Raw genomic sequence first — 14,711 nt, forward strand, 5'->3', positions numbered from 1 at the left:
ACAGCTGATCAGCAGATCAACCCTCCCCATGTCCTCCTGGCACCACGAGACACCCCAGAGGTGGCACCTCCTGCGCTGGACACTCCCTGGGCTGGAAATACAAACCCAAGGCCTTTTCCTTTGGGATCCATGTTGGGTTTGGGTTCTTTTGGGGTTTGGTTTTTTTTTTGAGCACTCAGATCATCAGCCACGAATCACCCCCAGGGCCATCCCTGCCCTGTCATTGCTGTGGGTTTGGGGGAGGCAAAGGGACAGGAGGAGACTTGGGGCTAAAGGAACAGAAGTGATGATGGTGACACATCTCAGTTGGTGCCTCTGTGGGGCTGAGCACCTCCTGCCACAGCTGGATGGATCCTGTGTCCTGAGAGTGCAACCTCAAGGCTGTTCTGTAAACTTCTCTGGGTAATGTTAGGCAGAAAACAGAGGGAAAATGGGAAGGAAAGGGGGAGGAAGTTCTTGGGTTTCTGGTTTTGTATATAAAAAGAACAAGTCAAAAAGGAACTCCTTTGTCTGCTGGTGTGCAGCTGGGGGCTCTGGGGCAGGGCCCCTTGTTTGGGGGCTGGGGGGGTCTGCAGGGTGTCCCTGGGCACTGCTGTGCCAATCCAAGGGACAGGAAACCACTGAGGCAGGAGGGGAAGGTTCAGCTCTCACCCTGCCATTTCTTGTTGTTGGTCTTCATTAGCAAAACACCAACCAGCTTTTCCTGGGCCTTGTGTGGGGGGAAATACTCCATAACCCATTCCCTGGCTCCAGGCTGGGATGGGGAACGTGGAGCTGGAGCAGCTGCAGGCAGAGCAGCACCAGCATCACCATCCAGGGGGATAGGATGGAGCTTCTTCCTTCTCTACAACTGTGGCTGGAGCCTCGTGCTGCACCTGGGGAGGCTTTGCTGGAGCACGAGGAATATTTTGGGGTGCAAAGCAAGGAAAATGAGGCTCTAGAGGTTTTTAGGTTCTCTCCAAGGGGGAGCAGCCCCCCAGGCGCTGAGCTGGGTCACCGTGGGGTCCCAGGCAGAGCTCAGGGATGCAGCAGGGAGCAGAGATGCTTGGCAAAGGGGCAGGCAGAGCCTGACCCGGGATGCTCTCGGCTCCAGGGCTCTTTGCTCGGCCCCCCAAGGCAAGGTAAGCACAGGGCAGCCCAGAATAGAAACAAGATGTTGTGCTTTCTTTGTTAAGCAGCAGAAGTAATTAAGCACTGAAGCAGCTTTCCGGGCACCAGGGGACAGCAGCTTTCATTCCTGAGCTCCAGGCAGGGCTGCAGCTCGCAGAGAGGCTCCAGCCAGGAGGATCCCAACTTCTCAAGGCTAACAGGCTGTCCCCAGCCCCTGCCACCTCTCCTGGTGCTGCCAGCCCAGTCTGGGGGTGCTGGGGGGCTCAGTGGGGCTGGGGGTGAGCAGAGGTGGTCACATCACCTCCTGGTCTTCCTCCCTCCACCTGGGATGACAAAAGGAAACGATTTGCCTCCAGTTTGTCCCATCAGGTCTCACCTCCAGGCACTGATTTCTCCCTTCCTTGGCTGCTCAGCAGGGTTACTTTCTCCTCTTTTTTGAGTTCTTGGTTTTATTTATTCCCTTGACTTTGAGACAGCAGCAAAAGTCCTTATTTCTGCTTCTCCTGCCCTCTCCCCCTCCTTCCTGCAAACAGCATTGTGGATCTCATATGCAACTGAGCTTCTCCTGACAAAGCCAGCTGAGAACATTGCGTGCCAGACCCTATTTTAAGCACCTAATAAAACTGATTTTTGGAGTGGCTCCATCACTGTGTCCTTCTTTCACAGAGCCCTTGGCACCTCCTCAAGTCCCACAGCCTCAGCACCCACCCCTGGCCAGTTGGGTTCCCTGGCTCCCTCCATCCCTGCCTGCTCCAAAGGCTTCCAGGCTCTGGGAGGAGCTGAGATGTGTTTCTGAGTTCGTTAGAGAATCAAATCAGGTCTCTCCTCCTCCTCTCTCCAGCAGCACTTCCTCAGGAATGATTGAAATGAGAGCCCCAACCTCCCTGGGAAGTGTCAGCACTGATCCATATGCATGTGATCCCTGGTGATGGAGCAGGTGCAGCTTGCAAAGCCTTGAGGAAAATCGACTTGTCACTCTCCACAGCAAGTGGCTCCTGCCAGATGCTTCAGCATTCCTCCCCCTCCTGCCCTCAGCACCAACCACAGCTGGGGGAACTGAGGCACAGAGCAGTGACCTGTGGTCTCCAGGCCCTTTCCCCCCTCTGACAACACATCAGGAGATAAGAACTTCCTTGGCTTTTCCATCCAGAAATCACCCAAGGCAGGAAGAAGAGGCAAAGGCAGGAGATAGGGAGAGGAAAACACAGCTCAGTCATCTCCTGCTGCCTTTTCCAGCCTCTCAGAGCTGGAGCAGCTCCTGCCCCTGGTGGAGCAATCAGGAGAATCAGCCAAACTGGTTAAAAACAACAGCAAAAGTGCCCAAATCTGAAGAGGATTTGTGTGTGCTGTCACTGCTCTGTTGGGGGCCCGTGGAAAACCTCTGGAGGGCTGGGAATTCCTAGGGTGGCTAGCAAACAGCTTTGATCCCTGCCAATCCCTCCTAAACCTTGAGCAGTGTCTTGTAAATCTTTAATTACAAGGAAATTGCAACCTCACCGGTGAACACACATATTGCTGCTGAATATTTCACACTGCCACAGCCACACGGCAGAGGGACCAGGGGAGAGATATATTGGAGTGACAGTTATTAAACTGCAGATCCCAGAAAATGGGCCTGAGCAGATAAATAATGCAGAGCTCTGACAGCAACTCCACTGTGAGGGGGGGAAAGGATGAGTTGGGGAAAAGGATAGGTTGGATGGGAAAAGATGGGACAGAGGGGAAAGGATGAGTTGGGGAAAAGGATGGGTTGGTGGGAAAGGATGGGTTGGGTCCCAAATCAGCCTGGAGCTGCTTGGGGTTGTGGTGTCCCAAGTGCAGGACCAGCACAGAGCCTCAGTGACCCTCCTGCAGTTGTGCTCAGCCCATGGATGAGTCTGTCCAGGTCTCTCTGTAGAGTTTCCTACCCTCAGGGAGATCCACACTCCCACAAAACTTGGTGTTCTCTGCAAATGTCCTGAGGGTCACTCACTCCCCACAGCCACATCAGCACTAAAGATTCCTCTCAGAGCAGCTCTGAGTGCCTGAGCCAGCTCAGGATCATCCTGTCCCTGAGCCAGCAGCAGCTCTGGGAGAAGCTGTTTTGCCCCCATCCTCCTCCTCCTCCCCCTCCAGCCTTGCAGGATGGAGCAGGAGCTGCTGAGGAGGTTCAGAGGTGATTTATGGTGAGCTCTGCTCCACTCACTTGCAGAAGCTAAACAGGGAGGAGGTTTGGCCTTGCAGAAGTGCTGATGCCCACCTAGTAAATCTTTAATTGGCAGAGGAAGGGAGCTGGGAGGTTCCCAGGACAGACAGCACCATCAATATTTAATTGGGGCACAGTGATTGCACAAACAAGGTGAAGGCAAAGGGAGGAGGAGACACATAAAAGTGGCACCTATAGAACATTAAAGGCAGACAGGCAGCAAGGAGATAAATAAAACATCCTGTAAAGGCAGCAACCCACACACGGCCGGTGGGTGCCACCTAGTGAGCTCTGCCTGCTCCAGGGCTGCTCTGTCCTGCTCCAAACAGCACTGAACCAGCTGGAAACGGGGTGAAAAACCTCCACAGGGCAGGGATGGGGTGGCTGTTCCTGGGAATGTGGATGTCTGTGGGGATGGGGGTGAAACAGGCTGAAGAACAGCCCAGCAAGGGGATTTTCCAGGCTGGCTCAGCAGCCTTTTCCCAGCTGGATTTTGCCAACACAAACCTTTCCCTGCCTGGGAAGGACACCCAGGAGGATGCCAAGCTGCTCCCCTAGGAACTGGCCTTCACTGAAGGGAAGCACAATTTGAAGCACAAATGAGAAGTGAAGCTCTGTCACAGAATGAGCTCAGTTTAATTCAACTCACTTCGTGTAGGACAACATCAAATTGGGTCAATTTGGAGGCACAAACCTTGTCTGAATAGTGCAAACACACAGGGGATATTCAGCAAGAAATTCTGCTCCTCACTGCACAGACTGCTGGGTGTGAGGGGGATGTGGAGGTTCCCTCACCACGAACAATCCCCCTGGGAACAACCACCTGTGCAGGGAAGGACCATCCAGGAGGGCATCACTCCTCCCAGCAGAGCCTCTTGTCCTTTGCCACAGGTACCATGAGTTCCTGCTGCCTTCAGCTCTCCCCTGGCTGCTCCTCACACGTGGCTGTATCTCCCAGGAGCTGAAGACTCTGAGGATCACTTCAGGCTTCAGTTCTGCAGTTCCTGCAGCAGCTGCTCAGGTGTGAGGTGTCCCCAGAGCTGTCTGTGTTGCAGCAGGACCTCCATCCAGCAGGGTAAGGTGCAGAGAAGTGCTGAGTCCTGGCACTCAGCTGGTGGCAGCTCCTGCTCTGGCCATGAAGCCACAAGGCTGTTTTCAAAGGAGCAAGGAAAATCCCAGTCACTGAAGGATTCCCAAAGGTCATCTGTGCTTCCAGAGCTGTTTGTGGGGCTCATTCTTCTCTTGGAGGAACTGTAGCTCCCTTGCAGGGATCTCCTCACAGGGTGGGGAAGGATCCCCAGGACTCCAGGAATTCCTTACTCAGCTCATGGACACACAGAGAAAGATCCCACGCTCCTTTTTGCAGCATGGAATCTTCCACAACAGCTGCCAAAGGCTCCCAGGACCTCTTCTCTCCTATTGCACTTCCAGTCAAACCACTGGAGAGAGAGGAACTGCCACCAGAGGTGTGTTCAGAGACCCAAACTCACACCCAGCCCAGGCCAATGCTTGGCTGCTCCAAAGGATTTCTGAGTCAGCACTCCCCAGGAATTCCTGTGGACAAGGAGAGGGGAGCAACACCCCACCCTGCACTGCAAGGGGGATCAGAGCAGCTCCAGATCTCCACCCTGCACCTCCTGCAAGTTCTTGGGACATTGCTACTTATTTAGACCCAAGTTCAAGCAACAAACATCGTTTTCCTGCAGTAATTCCCTCCCTCCAATCCCCAACCACACCTGGGCAGTCCCAGCTCCACACACAGCTCTGCACTGCCATAGCTTATTCTGCTGGAGACACAAAATTGCATCCTCTTTGCCTTCTGTGCACTGAATATTGCAGTTAGAACGAGTCCAGGAGTTGCTAAATACACTTTGTAAACACTTGTGACACTGAGCAAGGAACCACAGAAATCATCAAACAGAGAATCTCCTGCAGGTTGAGCACAAACTGCCACATAATTTGTATTGCAGAGAGGAAGAGGCACCAGGATCTCAGCAGGATTGGGAAGGGACATCCAGGACTGGAGCTGCAAACTCTCCTGACATGTTTTGGTCAGCACAGATCTTCCACTCTTCAGTGTGGGCAGATCTGAGCAGCTCCAGCCCAAGTGCTTTTAGCAAAGCATTGGAGTTTTGAGAGGGAATTGTGGCAAAGGGAATTCACAGTATCCACAAGGATCACAACACATCCTGCTGAGCCCAAAGTCCCTCACAGGGAACTAACAACCTGCAAAGGGAAGAAATTACATGGAAAGGAGAAAAAACTACCTGAAAGGGAATAAACTGTCTGAAAAGGGGGGAAAAACTGGCTGAAAAGGAGAAAGAAGTACCTGCAAAGGGGAACAAACTAACTGAAATTGGGGGGAAACTGCCTGGAAAGGGAACAAACTACATGGAAGGGAACAAAGTACCTGAAAAGGGCCCAGCACTACCTGCCAGGACCTCCCAGTGGCAAAGCTGCTGATCCTAGCGTGGCTAAAGTGCATCACCAGCAACTGAGCAGCCCTTTGGCTGAGGGAACACAAAATCCCCTTCCCCATGGGGACTGCCCCCATGGATCCACACACAGTGCAGCTCTGTGCCAGCCCAGCCCAGCTGCACAATCCAGCTGGAAAACCCAGGCTAAACCCAACCCAAATTCCAGGCAGCAGAGGAAGAATCCCAATTCTATGGGAAACACAAAGTGGCTGTGAGTTTTGGCAGTGATTGGCAGTGATTTCATAGCACCTACTCTGACACTGTACAGAGGAACAACAACTTGGACATTGAGGTTTGCTGCAACCTCTTGCTAGGCAGGTTTTAGGAATTCCCACTGCATCCTGGGGCTGGAGCAGCACCTGGAAAACAAGGAGGAACAGCCTAGAGAAGTACCAAAGGTATGAGCACTGTGCTCTGGGGTTGTTTTCCACGTGCTGTTCCCAGTTAGAGAGGGAATTCCAGGGATGCAAACAGGATTTAGCTCACACTGTGCTGAGCTCTAATGCCTCAAGAGCTGAGAGGTGAAGGCTGTGTTGGTGCCTGATGCAGGTGCTGCAAAGGCCTGGAAAGCTGAGGGAATGGTGAGCAGAGTCCAGGATACGATGTCAGGAGAGAGTGAGATGTGTTTCAATTGCAAGTCCGAGCAGTTTGGGCTCTGAAGGATGAGGAAAATGCTGCAGACAGAGCTAAATCACAGGGGAAAAACAGGAGGAAATGAAAGCACTGACACCCAGCACAGCCCCAGGCTGAACTGGAAGCTTTAAAGGAAGGATTTTGCCCTCAAATCCTGCTTTTAAAGCCACATTGCACTCAGAACTGAGCATACTCCACCCAGACTGACCTGCTGGGAGGAGGCAGAGAGAAGGTGCTGCAAGGAACAGCCCAAACCATGCAGAGATCTATTGGAATGGGATCCAGCTGCAGAGCAGAGCCTGGGCTAACCCTGCACAGGCCTCAGAGCCAGGCAAGAGGGCACAGAATGAATTTAAAGCAACTTAAAAGAGCCAACAGGAAAGCAAAGTGTAGCACTAGAATCTTCTCCCATGACGTGAGACCTGAGAGAGATATGGGTGAAGAGTTTGGGAGGATTTGTTTCACATCTGGGAGCAACAGAACCTTCACCTTGGCTTACAAACCTGTCTTAAACTGACCAAAAAAAGATCAGAAATGAAGTTATTTCCTTCTCAGTGCCCTCAGGAGAACTGATCCTTGGAGAAATGGCTTATCTAGCACCTTGGCCTACCCTTCCCTCCCTCTTCCCACCCCTGAATATATAAATCTCTGCATTTATATCTCTCTTTTGCATCTCTCAGATCAGACTCCTCTGGAGGCATTGCACAGACTTCCTGGAGAACAACTCTCCAACAGCCAAAAAAAAAACTCTTCCCCAAACTTGCTGACCAGTTGCAGGACAGAGAATCCCAGTGACACACTGAGCTCAAACGTGAAGATCTGACCAATTTCCAGGCTGGGGCAGTGATGCCAACATGTCACTCCTTGTTCCCTGAGGCTGTAGGTCAAAGGGACATGAAGTGGATGTTGCAGAGGATTACTCAGTGCTCCTGGTCAGACTTGATTCTCAATTCTCTTTGGTTGTCACTGGCCAAGTTCTCAGGTCAGGGTTGGTTGAGCACAAGAAACCTGTTGGTTGTATTTTTTGGTGCACAAGTGGCTCAACTACCCCATAAAGACCCTGATCACCATCTCAATCTCCTTCCTGCACACTGGGCAAGGTGATCTCTTCTTCTTCAGCATCTTTGCACACCTGAAACAGGCCACGAGGTGAGCAGTCCTGCCATGGACAATGTTCCCATCCCGAGGTCTGTGCTGGCACAGGAAACAAGGATTCAGTAGCATTTTTATACTCTCTAGAGACTCCATTTCCTCCTCCTTTTTCTGCTCGGTGAGACTCAGTAGAGACTCTTTGCTCTCACACCCTCGGGCCAGATCCAGAGACTCGATGGAGCCGCAAGGATCCACCTGGGACTTGCTGCCCACCAGGAATTCTTTGGGTTGGCCGATTGGGGCAGAGATTGTCCTTCTGCAGTCTGGGACATCCAGGCCTGGGTCCTCCTGGGGCTGCAGGGCCTGGATGCTGGGCAGGGAGAGGGTGTGGGGCAGGCGTGGGCAGCCTGAGTACCAGCCCTGGCGCAGGGCCCAGCAGCGGCAGCAGTATCTTTTTCCTGGGGAGTTCAGCTTCCTGCACTTGCTGCACTGCCAACAGTCCTGGGGGGGTCAGAGGCACAGAAACAGCAGTAAATCAGGGTCTTGTGGTTGGACAATTTCTTTCTTCTAGGTAGGAAAAGCAGCAAAGGAGGTTTGTGGGAAGAAAGGGATTTTTTGCTGGGGTTTAGGAGTTTGGAAATCAACGTTTCTGGTTGGATTTTTAGACTGAGGAGGATTTCACTCCCTCTGTGTGTTCTACACCTACAAATCTCTCACCCAGTAACTCCTGTCCTTCCTCCCTCCCAATCTCTGGAAAACACAGTGTTCCCAAACTGGGCAGCTCACTGAATTTCAACCTCTCACTCCCAATCCAAGGTTAGAGCTGCTGGAATCAGTCAGGAATCCATTCCCAAGGTCACTCATCACTTAGCAGCTGTTGCACCTCCACAATTAACAGAGGTTTGTTTGATTACCCCTCACAGCAAGAGCAGGAGCTGCTTGAGCTCAGAGCCATGAAGTGCCAGGGACATCCTCAATTATTCCAGCACAGGCTGGAACTGATGCTAATCCCATTTTTCCAGTGTCAACAGCTGCCAAGAGTCCCATGAGATACTTCTGACTTCCAGCAAAGCCTCAGGGCTGGGAGAAGAGAAGGACAGCTGAAAGGACATGGATTTGACATCCCTCAGTGCCTGCCAGGAGGGAATTCAGCAGAGGAAAGTGGTGGTGAGGAGGGGTGAGAACCCAGGAATTATTCCTTGTTCTCTTTCCACCTTTTTCCATTTAAACAGGGGAAAAAGCTGTGGAGTGTCCTCAGAGAGGCTCTGACTTCACACCCTCCTGCCAAAGGCCACAGGAAAATGGACTGAGAAGTGGATTCTCTTCACATCCCAGAGAAGCACAAATCCAGGGACAGGCTCAGTCCTGCACACCCAATGGATCTCTGATTTTCACACAGAAATTCCCACTAATAGGGTGGTTTTGGGGGTTTTTTTGAGTATGAGGCACTTCAGTGATTACCAAGTGCTTGAGATCACTAGATCTCTACTGCGGACTATCCCAGATCTCTGCCAAGGATTATCCTCCACATTCCTTCCAGAGGACAACCCAGAATGAACCTCACTAAACACACTAAGATATCAATGCTAACTTCACACAGCATTGAACTGCTCACTCCTTTGGCCTTGAAATTCCTGACAGAATCAACTTCTCCTCCCACAGGCAGCAGCAGGAGCTCTCCCAGCTCCATGTGGGATGCAGGGAATTCTGCCCTGGGGGGTTACCTCAGAAGCAGCTTCTGTGTCTGTATCATCACTTAGGCACTGAGTGTCCTCCAAGTCATCCAAACACACATCCTCAGTCACCTGCAAAGAGTGGAGATGTTAGGGGAGGAGGTTCTCTGTGCTGTGCCTGCTCTGCACACCCAAAGAGAATGACTGGGTAATCACCATGGTAAGTCATTTCTCTAAGTGACTGAAGAGCCTTTTTTTTTTTGTGTGTTTATTGCAGTGCTGATCACCTGCTCAACTAGTTCAGTCCCATCTGACCATGGTCACTGCAGGCTGAGATTTCCCTTTCTGAGTCTTTTTGCCTTTGGACTTGATGCTCTTAAAGGTCTTTTCCACCCTTAATTCTATGACTCTGTGGCTTACTATCCTTGCAGATATTGGCCAAAAAAATCGACTGAAATCTAAATCCAGAGTTTTAATTCATTTGGAACTAATTTTGTGCCTTGAAAATAAACACACATTTAAGCCAAAAGCCAAGCAGGAAAGTGCTACCAATGTAAGGAATGGTGAGAACCTTTTCTAGACACATTTCAACCTCTGGATGGTCACAGATTTAACTCTTCCAAGGTCTCACAGCACCATGGGATCAACTACATGAGGCTGTGGCACATGCAGTGATGGAAGAGGTACCTTTGTGTCCCCTTCTTTCACCTCCTCACAGTCAGCCACCTCCACCTTGACACCAGCACTGCTCTGCTCCAAGGGACACTCGTTGAGGAACCACAGGTCATCAGTAGTATCTGACACAATGGCAGTGTCTATGTCCTGGGGGAAAAAGAAGCAGGGGAGAGCACTTAGAGCTCAGCTTAGCAGCAGGAGCACCAACACCACAACCTCCTCAGCCTCAGAAGCTTCTCCAGGAGCCCTGGGAGAAAGGGGCACTCACTGCCCTGACTCCCCTTCTTCCAGCTCTGTGCTCCTTCCCCTTCTAGCTGGTCACCACCCTACAAGATTGTACCCAAAGGGCAACTCCTGGAATCCAACCAGTGCTCTGGAGAGCACAGAGACCTCTCTAAGGGCCCAGCACAGCCTTCACAGAGAGTTGACTCAGAGCACTAAAGGTAACCAAGCACCTGCTGTGAAAAGATGGGACAGGCACACACAAGGGAGAGGCTGAAAACCCTGGAGAGGGAAGGGGAAAGAAAGAACAAGAGAATTTCATTGACTTGGAACTCAAGAGAGGAGAGGAAGAGGACACAGTGCACCTATTTAAAATGGCTACACACCTGGTTAGTCTGAATATCTGTTGATCCATTACTTCTGGACTTGTAATTGCTTCTGAGGTTGCCTAAAAACCACCATGGCAGACCAGCCACATCCCATTCCTCAAACACTAGGTCCAGCTTAGGCTTCTTGCTTTTAGAGAGGTTTTCTATTAAGTCTTTGTCTGTAAGAGCCAAGTAAAGTCTAAGTCATGCCACACCTACATTTAAGAGACCAGCAGAGACAAATTTGGCCCCGTCTGAGGTTAGAAACCTTCTTTGCTCCTTCTCACGCCAGAGCTGAGAGCTCTGGAGTGTACTGGGGTGTCTAATCTGTACTGGTGGCCAAACACTGAGGTCAGGAACATCCCAGTGCCTCTGTACTGGTCCATTGTTAATCTAGACTCAACACAGAAGCACAAACACTTCTTTCCAAGGCAGCACTGAGTAGATTTCTGATTTCTACAGTGACTTAGGATGCAGAAAGAACTGGTCTGAATTTAGTCTCCAGTGCTGGAGCTCCTGAATTCCCAATCCAGGCCCAGAGAGGAAGCAGGAAGACAACAATCCATCCTCCACCACCCCCTGCTTCAGCCTCCTTTTTAGTCTGGGATCCCAAACTCTGGATTTCAAGTTAACCTTGAATCTCTCTCCCTTCAGTTCCAGGACTTTCAAAGCCACAGCCAAGGCTGTTTCTGCCTCTGTTGTCCATGCAGCCAGGGAATATCCACCACTCCCATTTGCTCTGGACACCCCACACTTGCCAAGCTCTGGGTTTACAAATGATGTTCTTTGATGTGAGAATGAGAGAGTAGAAAACCAGGAAAATTGTTTCCCTAACAAGGGAAATCCTTAGGAATGCCCCAGCAGGAAATGCCCAGACATCACAGCAGAGGAGATGTCTGGCTCTGAAGGAGCTGCAGACAAAAAAACCACACTGTGAGCCAGTTCCCTGCCTGGATTTCAGGTAATGACTGCAGCCAGCACAGCTCTGTGTGCTTAGGATTGTCCCTTGGGAAGATAAATAGATACAAGGATAATTCCAGCATTTACCATACCCTTCAGCAAGGGCTGGAAGGTTTTTCATGGCAGTGCTCAGGGATAGATGTGCTCTGGGGGCTTCACCTGCCACTTGTTTGTTTAGGAGCCCAAACAGCTCAGCTAGAAAACAAATCCCTCATCAAACTCCTGTGGTGAATATTTGCATCTCTCCATCTTTTCAAGGATTCTATTCCAAACCAAGGGTTTATCAGTCTCCCAGTGTCCTGCTGAGGCAGAGCTCAGAGTGCCACACTGGAGAGGGAGCAGAAGGGTTTGTGCATGTTGTGTCAGTGCAGAAAAGCCACCACTCACCTTCACAAGTGTCACAGTTTGGCTCTGAGGTAGACAAAGCAGAGTCCTTGCTGTCCCCCTCCATGATCCCACTGGCAGGACCTTGCTCCTGGCTAAACTGCAGGGAGGAAAAAGCAGATATTAGTCCAGCAGAGTTTACAGGGACAAGGGGATGTAGCACTTCCATTCCCAGTCACCAGCTGCAGGACAGGACCAAGCAGGTATGAGGAGGAATAAAAGTTGCTGAACACAAACTACACACTAGTCACCCTTTAGGAGGCCTAAGGCATCTGCAATCAGCACAAACAAGGTACTTCCAACCTAGGAAAAATCTTCAGCTTGGCAAAAGTCCCAAAGTTGCCATTTTTTCATGCAGTAACCAAGTGTGACCTTTGTGATAATCTGCTCCCCACTGTGAAGAGACACCTCTGCCCTTGCCCCAAAACACACCTGGAAACCAGTTGGAAGGTGCCAAGATTTTTCCTAGGTTTCCAATTCTGTAAGCTCCTACAAACAATCCTAACTCCACACAGCACTTGGGTTTGGAAAGTTGAATTCTATGGCAATTCCTACTGAGAGAGGGGATGGGAGAGAGGTGGGGGAAAGCCATGGAAAGAGGGAGCAGGCTGGAGGAGCTGAGGCCTGGAAGTGCCACACCCCAGAGAACGCGCTCAGAGACTGGTGCTCTGTCAGGAGGAGAACAGAGAAGGGTCACTCTGTCCCTGCTCTGTGGACTCCAAGAACTTTTCTCAGGCAGGTGAGGCCCTGACAGCCAAGCAGCACAAAGTTCTGGCAGTCCACCATGCACAGGTACAGAGAAGGGGCAACTCTGTACAAGAAAAGAAAGCCCCAGGCAGTGGGTTTACCTGCAGCTGGTCCTGGCTGGGCATAGCGACGCTCTGCTCCTTTGGGAGAGTCTGTGCAGCATCTAGACGGCAGGTAAAACAGAAATAGACCTTCCCTGGGAACAGCCACTCACTCGGGGCTGCAGCAGGCAACCCACAGCCAGGCTTGGCAGACCTTGGAGACACCTCCCTGAGCACAGTCCTTCCTGCCTCGGCCTAGGGATGCTCTGGGACGCGCTGCGGGAGCTGCTGGTGGAACTCGCAGCAGGGAGAAACTGCTCCTCGTCCTGCAGGTTGTGCTGCCCACACAAGGTGCAGGGCCTGGCTGTGAGGGCTGCACAAAGGCAGCAATAAGGTGTGGGAATCCAGCTGAAGGTTGGAGTGGATCCATGTGGAAGAAGGGGAACACGGATCAGAGCTACGCTGGAGGGAAATCTGGAGCAGATCCATGGTGAAGGTGGCGAGTATGGCTCAGGAACATGATGAAGGTGGTAAACATGGATCAGAGCTATGGTGAAGGTGAACAGGGAACAAGTCCATGCTGAAGGAAAACATGGATCAGAGCTATGGTGAAGGTGAACATGGATCAGGTCCATGCTGAAAGGGGTAAACATGGATCAGGTCCATACTAAAGGTGAACACAGATCAGATCCATGGTGAAGAAGGGGAACATGGATCACATCCATGCTAAAGGTGGTGAAGATGGATCGGGTCCATGCTGAAGGTGGTGAACATGAATCAGATCCATGGTGAAGGGAGTAAATATGGATCAGATCCATAGTGAAGGTGGTAAACATGGGTCAGAGCTATGGTGAAGGTGAACATGGATCAGGTCCATGCTGAAAGTGGTAAACATGGATCAGGTCCATAGTGAAGGGGAACATGGATCACATCCATGCTAAAGGTGGTGAAGATGGATCGGGTCCATGCTGAAGGTGGTGAACATGAATCAGATCCATGGTGAAGATCCATGGAAGGGGAACATGGATCACATCCATGCTAAAGGTGGTGAAGATGGATCGGGTCCATGCTGAAGGTGGTGAACATGAATCAGATCCATGGTGAAGGGAGTAAATATGGATCAGATCCATAGTGAAGGTGGTAAACATGGGTCAGAGCTATGGTGAAGGTGAACATGGATCAGGTCCATGCTGAAAGTGGTAAACATGGATCAGGTCCATAGTGAAGGGGAACATGGATCACAGGTGGTGAAGATGGATCGGGTCCATGCTGAAGGTGGTGAACATGAATCAGATCCATGGTGAAGGGAGTAAATATGGATCAGATCCATAGTGAAGGTGGTAAACATGGGTCAGAGCTATGGTGAAGGTGAACATGGATCAGGTCCATGCTGAAAGTGGTAAACATGGATCAGGTCCATAGTGAAGGGGAACATGGATCACATCCATGCTAAAAGTGGTGAATATAAATCAGACCCATGCTGAAGGTGGCAAACATGGATCAGATCTATGATGAAGGTGGTAAACACGGATCAGATCCATGGTGAAGATGGTAAACATGGATCAGGTCCATGGTGAAGTTGGTAAACATGGATCAGGTCCATGATGAAGGGGAACATGGATCAGATCCATGCTGAAGAAGGGGAACACAGATCAGATCCATGCTCAAAGTGGTACACATGGATTAGGTCCATGGTTAAAGTGGTAAACATGGATCAGATCCATAGTGAAGATGGTAAACATGGATCAGGCCCATGCTGAAGGTGGTAAACATGGCTCAGGCCCATGCTGAAAAAGCTGAACAGCCAAAAGCAAGATATTAAATACCTGAGGATTTCACCTCTCCCAGCTCAGGCTGAGGTAGGAAAACCCTTTGTAAAGGGTGTGGGCTTGAAGAACAAAGGGCAAATTCCATGCACAGCAAGTTCTTCCCTGAGGAACTGTGGACACATCCCTACACAATTTAATTAAGTGGCCCCAAGAGTTAATTAAAAGGCCAAACTAAATGCAAGAACCAAATGAATAGAAATCTCTCTACATAAAGGAGCTGCACTTAGGAGGTCTGGCCTGTAAACAGTGACTGGCTAGACAGAAGATGCAAGGATAGAATTCCCTGGGGAATGCCAGGCAGGCAGGATGAGTCGG

General features: G+C 50.8%; 1 protein-coding gene across 1 annotated transcript in view; it reads right to left on the reverse strand.

Moving 5' to 3' along the window:
- Positions 1-7,449: 7,449 nt before the first annotated feature.
- The window catches only part of MDM4 (MDM4, p53 regulator), a gene marked incomplete at its 5' end in the record, with an annotated part of 11,184 nt that continues 3,922 nt past the window's right edge, over positions 7,450-14,711 (reverse strand). Inside the window, 6 exons of the mRNA XM_009076560.1 lie at positions 7,450-7,998; positions 9,222-9,302; positions 9,858-9,992; positions 10,454-10,614; positions 11,783-11,879; positions 12,628-12,689. Of these exons, the coding sequence (XP_009074808.1) occupies positions 7,450-7,998; positions 9,222-9,302; positions 9,858-9,992; positions 10,454-10,614; positions 11,783-11,879; positions 12,628-12,689 (1,085 nt within the window). The remainder of the gene's footprint in view (positions 7,999-9,221; positions 9,303-9,857; positions 9,993-10,453; positions 10,615-11,782; positions 11,880-12,627; positions 12,690-14,711) is intronic.

Source organism: Acanthisitta chloris, unplaced genomic scaffold (genome assembly GCF_000695815.1).
Source record: "Acanthisitta chloris isolate BGI_N310 unplaced genomic scaffold, ASM69581v1 scaffold11080, whole genome shotgun sequence".
Lineage (NCBI taxonomy): Eukaryota > Metazoa > Chordata > Aves > Passeriformes > Acanthisittidae > Acanthisitta > Acanthisitta chloris.